The sequence below is a fragment of the Poecilia latipinna genome, unplaced genomic scaffold, assembly GCF_001443285.1.
Source record: "Poecilia latipinna isolate Pla-1442-1.1 unplaced genomic scaffold, P_latipinna-1.0 Scaffold993, whole genome shotgun sequence".
Lineage (NCBI taxonomy): Eukaryota > Metazoa > Chordata > Actinopteri > Cyprinodontiformes > Poeciliidae > Poecilia > Poecilia latipinna.
This window is the reverse complement of record NW_015113609.1, coordinates 111,478-118,643: the sequence shown is the minus strand read 5'-3', so window position 1 is coordinate 118,643 and position 7,166 is coordinate 111,478. Positions and strand designations below refer to the sequence as shown.

General features: G+C 37.9%; 1 protein-coding gene across 1 annotated transcript in view; it reads left to right on the top strand.

Moving 5' to 3' along the window:
* aldh1a2 (aldehyde dehydrogenase 1 family, member A2) overlaps positions 1-5,948 on the top strand; it is a 26,578-nt gene extending 20,630 nt beyond the window's left edge. The window contains exons 7-11 of the mRNA XM_015050487.1: positions 550-734; positions 848-1,012; positions 1,970-2,127; positions 2,968-3,042; positions 4,830-5,948. Of these exons, the coding sequence (XP_014905973.1) occupies positions 550-734; positions 848-1,012; positions 1,970-2,127; positions 2,968-3,042; positions 4,830-4,902 (656 nt within the window). The 3' untranslated portion in view covers positions 4,903-5,948. The remainder of the gene's footprint in view (positions 1-549; positions 735-847; positions 1,013-1,969; positions 2,128-2,967; positions 3,043-4,829) is intronic.
* Positions 5,949-7,166: the final 1,218 nt, after the last annotated feature.

Genomic DNA, 7,166 nt, shown 5'->3' with positions numbered 1-7,166 from the left:
AAGTCTTGTAATGCATGTGAGATGAAAAGGAACATGTGAAACTTCATCTTCCATAAATCTCCATGACAGCGAACAAACACCGATTTGTTTTCTGTTCACCTAAGAAGCAGATTTGTCTCTGTCTGAATTTTATTCAATTAAAAGACCATACCTCAAAGCTTTAAAGCCTTTTTGTGCTTTGAAAAGTTCTGGTTGGATGAGTTTCGTATAACCTTAAGGTGCCCGACCAAACTGGGGGCTCAGACTGTTTTCAAATGCTTTCAACAGGCGTAAGAGGGGCTGGTTGGGGCCTGTAAATCAGGAGAATGGACCCTGACTCAGTTGGGTGCTTCATAAATCACCGGGGTCCATTAACCCTTTCTGGTGAAGAGCGGGATCCATCCTGCTGGTGTAAGATTGGCTTCACCAAAGATGTCTTTCTCACATCATTTCTTGCAAACACTGAGCCTTGAACCATAGAAAAACATTTCATGCTGAAGGTAATAAAAGGTTTTCTTCTACAGAATAAGTACTCTAATCTCTGTATTGATTAAGCTCTTTTGTTCACAGTGGATGTTGCGGTTGAACAAGCCCACCAGGGCGTGTTCTTCAACGCGGGCCAGTGCTGCACAGCGGGTTCCCGCATATTTGTGGAGGACTCCATTCATGACGAGTTTGTCCGAAGGAGCGTGGAACGAGCCAAGAGGAGGACAGTGGGCAGCCCCTTCGACCCCACGACTGAGCAGGGTCCGCAGGTGAGACGACTTCGCTTTTAGTTTCCACCTTCCTGTTTTTTTTTTTTTAAATAAATAATCTAAGTTATTCTATTCTTCATGTCCGAATCCATGCTTGTCCTTTACCTGCACAGATCAGTCGGGAGCATCAGAACCGTGTGCTGGAGTTCATCCAGAGCGGCGTCAGTGAAGGAGCCAAGCTGGAGTGTGGAGGCAAAGCTCTGGGCCTGAAAGGTTTCTTCATCGAGCCCACCGTGTTCTCCAACGTGACGGACGACATGCGCATCGCCAGAGAGGAGGTACAGGAAGCCTGCATCTTAATTCAACATTATTCAGTGAAACTGTGTGGAAGAAACGTTATTTCTACCTAAACAAGAGCACAAAACTTCAAACTATACAACCCGTTTTTTCATTACTTGTTCAAAAAGATTATTCATTCATAATAATCTATTATTATTTCATATTCATAGCGAATAGTGATGAATGCTACGCCATGGCTTTAAGTTTGTTTCATTTCAAAAAAGTACATTTGAAAAAAAAGTACATACAGTCAAAAAAAATAAAAAATTCACACAATTTTTCCAACATATTATTAAATTAATCAATAAATCAGTCAGGTTTATTTGTATAGCACATTTCAGCAACAAGTCATGTCCTTTCCATCACAAAATCATGAAAACTTCATAAACTCATCATACAGTCAACAGTAATGAAAACCAGTGACGTTTTGTCATGTGCCTCCGTTAAAATAATCAAAACACATCAAATATGATGGTCAATTTATGTTTCAAAAGCAACAGGTGGGTTTTTAGTCCAGACTTAAGGGAACTCAGTGTTTCGGCTGTTTTGCCGTTTCCTTGAAGTTTGTTCCAGATTTGTGGTGCATAGAAGCTGAATGCTGCTTCTCCATGTTTGGTTCTGCTTCTGGGGATGCAGAGCAGAACCAGAACCAGAACCAGGCTTGTTTGTGAAACTTGAAGTAAAACTTAAATCGCAGGAATGATGAGACAAACAATTCCCACTGTTTTCAAATCAAAATTTTTAAAACCTCTTCATACTACGACACCAATAATCTGAATGTCCTTCAGCGATGAAAAAGTCAGTCAGTATCTATGAAATCTAACAGAAAAGGCAATAAAATGCAGAAATGAAAGTTAATAAGAAAATAAAGAGTGAGACACAGTCCATACAAAGCAGGAACGCACAACCAAATAATATACGTGTCCATTCTGAATCCTGATTTCTTATTTCTGCAGATTTTTGGGCCAGTCCAGCAGATTATGAAGTTCAAAACGATTGAAGAAGTGATTGAAAGAGCCAACAACTCAGACTACGGTTTGGTTGCTGCTGTTTTCACCAGCGACATCAACAAAGCCATGACCATAACCGCTGCCCTGCAGGCCGGCACGGTGTGGTGAGTTCAGTTTCCTGTAACAAGCTTCATTTTTCATGTGGGAAATATTAAACATTTCAGCCGTCCAGAGCCCGTAAGCTGACACCACACTATCTCAACTATTATTACACATGCTGCAACCAGCTTCTCGTGTGTGTTTCCCCCCCCCCCTCTCACACACACACACACAACTCCCAGAAATGTGAGATGAAATTTGTGAGAACAGGATTCGGTGCAGTCCGGTGTGTATGCAGGAATAGCACAACCACTCGTTGAGTTCGCTCAGAGTTGTTTGGTTTCATTTGTAATTACCTTCAGATGGTTATGAGTAAGAGCAGGAGTGGAGCTAACACGCAGCATCTGCCAGAAACATTTCGCTGCCTGTACCACAGCGGTCTGGTAGCTAAACAAACGTTTATATTGCAGCTTTGTCCTTCAGTTTTCATGTGTCACAATTACACACCCACCACCATCCACCATCACACAAACAAGGCGTAATTTGTCAAAATCTTCCCAAAACAAAACTCACAAGAGCATCTTTTTAAAGAAAACACTTCTCGAGCTTTATTTCTGTGCATTATTTTCCCACAAACTCGGTTCTTCTCCATTTAAACTGACCACAGTCGTCTTCATCCCGTTTCTTTTTAGCAGTTTTTTCCCAGCCAGCTGTAATTAAACTCACTCACGCAGCGAGCCAGAATTATCTGATGGGGTTCAGCAGGTTATGAAAACAACCTGCAGTGATGACGGTGGTATATTCTCGATCTGTCCTCCTTAATGCAGCTTACACTGTCCTCAACTTTGAAGGAAACCACAGGAGTCAAATGCATCAGACTGATCAATGCTTTGTGTATTTCCCAGGATAAACTGCTTCAATGCTCTGAGCACACAGTGTCCGTTCGGCGGATACAAGATGTCTGGCAATGGACGTGAATTGTGAGTACGGTTTGGTTTTCTGCCCTCTACATATACACAACTTATCCGCAATATCACTAATAATGACTTCATGTTTCAAAACAACATTTATTAAGCTCAAATAAATCTGTTTTAAAAGGATATTGCAATGTTTCTTTCTTTATGCGTCTCTTGCGACGTACAGTTGAAACCAGATGTTCGCGTCCAGTTTGCAATAGACGCACAGCCTGCTATTTCTCACAGTCAAATATTAAATCTGACTAAAAGTTTCCTCTCTTAAAATGACTAAAATAGGTCTTTACAGTTTTTTGTTATCTCTTTCTTAAAATATGTTGAATAATAATGTTAGTGTAAAAACTGCAAAAACTCTTACCAAGTATTTTTGTTCCAGTTTTTAGTGTAATCTTAGTACATTTGAAATAAGACAAAACTAATGAGCTTGTCTCTTAATATTGAATTTCTTATTAAAGCTAGATGATCTGCCAGTTTAACTGGTATTTTTCATCAACGTTAATACATTATTGGTTTAAAACAATGTCCTGTATCTTGCTGAGAAGTTACTTCTAAGTTAGTTTTGTCTTATTTTAAGGGTATGAAGATATTTGCACTAAAAACTAGAACAAAAATACTTGGTAAGATTTTGTGTTTTTGCAGTTTAAGCTTGTTCAGGGTTCATTCACAATATTTGAGTTCATCAGAGGATGAATGTGGATGAATTTTAAGAAATCTTAAACGTCTTAAAGCATTATGTTGTATGTCTTTTTTTCTGCAGGAGGAATTGGCGCACTTTATAAAACAGATTTCATTACAAGGAAAGAGGATTGTAAAGACATTAAAGCTGAATTGCAAAGTATGAGACAGGAAAATAAAGTCTGGGCACGAAATTTGTTACAAACTGAGTTAAAACCCTGGAAATATTTTGGGCAGAGATAAAAATGAACATGTGAACAAGAAGGGCTTTCAAGTCTGACTCAGTTACAGCATTTCTGCCAGGAGGAACAGGCAAATTATTCCATCAAATTATTGTGTCGTGCAGTTCAAACATGTATTTTTGTCTAGTTTCTAGTGTATTATCTTATCACACTTGAAATAAGACAAAACTAACTTACAAGTACTTTTTCAACAAGATACAGGAGCTTGTTTTAAGTAAATAATTCCTTTATATTGATGAAAAGAACAAGTTCCTTTGGCAGATACATTTAGCAAGACAATCTCCCCATGTTACACATGAAATAATTTAACAGTTTTCTGGCTCTATTTGAAAGTACTACCACATGAAAGTAGGTAACAAGAGAGAGGAAAGACATGCAGCAAAGGTCACCAGGCCGGGAATCGAACCTGTGACTGAGGCCTCCTTATGTGGGTTGTCTTAACCCCTTCACCACCCATATGTGGAATAATCTGCTATTAATCTCAAGGGATTATTTCCTGAAAACAACCTCCTAAAGCTTGCTGATAAGTTACTTTGGAGTAGTTTTGTCTTATGTCAAGAGTATTAAGATATTTGTACTCGAAAATAGATAAAAAAAATACTTGGTAAGATTGTGTGTTTGTGCAGTGAGGGCACTAAACAGGTCATGTATGCAAACTTCTGAATTTAAAGACAGAAAAATATTGTTAAAAAAATACAAAATATATTGTCCTGGAATTTAGCAACCAGAAATAATTTTGGCTATCCTAACTAACCAAAAACAGTAAAATAATTGCACCACTTAATGGCAGAGCGGGATGATAGGTTATGTGTGTGAACATCTGGTTTCAGTGTGTGTATTATCTATTTAAGTGATCAGAGCTGCTTCCTGTTTCAGGGGAGAAAGTGGCCTGAGGGAGTACACAGAGCAGAAGACCATCACAATAAAGATGGCCTCCAAAAACTCTTAAAGGCAGACACGCATCTTCCTCTCCATCGTCATCCTCACACTGTCCACAGCAGCAGACCACACCGGCCGTCCAAACTAGCTCTCTCCATGGTTAAACTCAGCCTCCACTCTCTCTCCACCCACATTAACTCGACCTGGCGGCCCCCCACCCCGCCGTCTATCTTCAGGTCTCCACTGGCAACCACTGACCCCGCACTGTTTACCTCCTCCTCCACTAACAACACTAAAGCACTCACAGAGATGATATGGGAGGATGCTCCGACCGCGCCGTCCAACGCCGTCGCTCCCCACTGCCCCTCTCCAGATGCTGGAAGCTCAGAGACTCGGTCGCTGCACTTGCAATAAGCCCTTTACTAGCTACTTGTCGCGTGTTGGGAGTTTCCTTTCTGCTGTGCGACATGATTGTCAAAACCTCATTCTTCCTCGTCTTGGTTAGGATTTACGGGCGCGCGCCGGCTCGTTCCGAGACCACTGATGTTTCCGTCAGCCTCACACGTGAACGGATGAAATGTTGATTCAGAATTTAAATTGACTCCTAATTGTCTTTGTTTATATATTAGCTCATATGATCTAACACTGTATGTAAACCTTTGACTGACGTAAAGTTGTTAAACTCTTAAAAAGCATTTTACACTCACTTGTTTTAAAAAAAAGAACGAAAAAAAAGCGGAGTAGGTGTATTTTAAACTTTTGTAACTATCATTGATGTCCATGTATGTTTATGTTTATACAATCGTATGCTATAAAATTATAAAATGACTGTAGTTATGTTCTTTTGCAGTAAATCATTTTTCTTTTGCTGTAAAAATTTTGAGTGTTTTTTTAGAGCTTTGTGTCTCAGGAGGTCTTGCTGTCTTTAATCTTATCGATTTCTTTATTATTAAACTAATCTGCCTGACAAACCTTTAACAAACTAAAGTGCTGCAAACAATTACTTAAACCCCGACAAATTTCTTCTGTGTTCTGTTTTTCTCACTTTTGGACAAAAATATAATAAAACTACAATGATAACTTGTATATTATGGGAATAAATGACGTCCAAACCGACCTGACCGTATGTGAAAAATCTATTTCCCTCATTGCTAAATTATGGAATAAATCAAAGCGTGTAGTAATCAGGTTACTGATTGCAGTAAATCATTTTGAGTGTTTTTAATTCAGAATTAATCTCTGAAGTGATTCAGAGATTAATTAAAGGCATATATTTTTGCACTTTGTGAATATTACAAACTATCAGATTATTTTTGTTCTCCTAACTGCAGACATTTACATAATAATATCTATCAGATTAACTGCAGGGTTTGTTTTTAGTCCATCCATGGAAATAACAGACGTCTCCCAACTAATACGAAGAAACTAAACAAGAGGAATCATTTTTTAAATTGCCTTTTTTAACATGTTGGAAATGATTTAAATCCTTATCAATAAATGAAAACTGATGGTAAGTTTATGTGCGTCTCCTCCAGTAGTTTTGACCTTTTTTTCCAAATCATCTCTAATCTTTATCTCCCTTCATCTGGAGGTATGTGGGTGTTTTTAGGACCGACTGCATATTTACAAGACTTTCAGCTCATTAAGGAAATTAAGTATTGTGCAAATATCGACTCTAATAGTTAGTACTGGAGTGCATTGTGTCAGTAAAAATCAAAATAGTAATTGAAGCTCTATTTTACAGTTCTTATTGCATTTTACCTGCCTTGCTTTACAACGTTGCCACTTCCTATATGTAAAACTAAAATGCAAAACATGATTTCAAACAATATCAGGCTGAGATTGGTTTGTTAAATTCACTGCTTTGAAATGAACGTTAAAGATTTCCATCCTTGGAAGACGTATGCAAAGCAGCCGCAGTGCAGGGCATGCTGACGCAAAGTGTAAACTTTCCACCGTTTAATAAAATAAACATAGAATATATGCAAATAATAATCACAAGTGAGTTGTATGCAGCTCATACAACTCACTTGTATGCTAAATATGCTATTTTTTTAATATTCTAAACTATAAAAAAAATTCCTAAACTTTCAAATTCAGTTACATGTGTTGCTTCAAGGCTTTCCTAAACCATAGTTTTCATTTGAATTGAAAGTAATATCTTAATTTCTCAAAAAAAGCAAATTCTAAAAATAAAGGCAAAGAAATACAGTAATACAATGTATCATTTGCATGTTTTCCAAATCATCTGTTTGTTAACGAGGAGATAAAAGATATGTAAGAATTTCTTCAGTGATAACATCCAATGAATTATCTTTAACACACAGATTAATA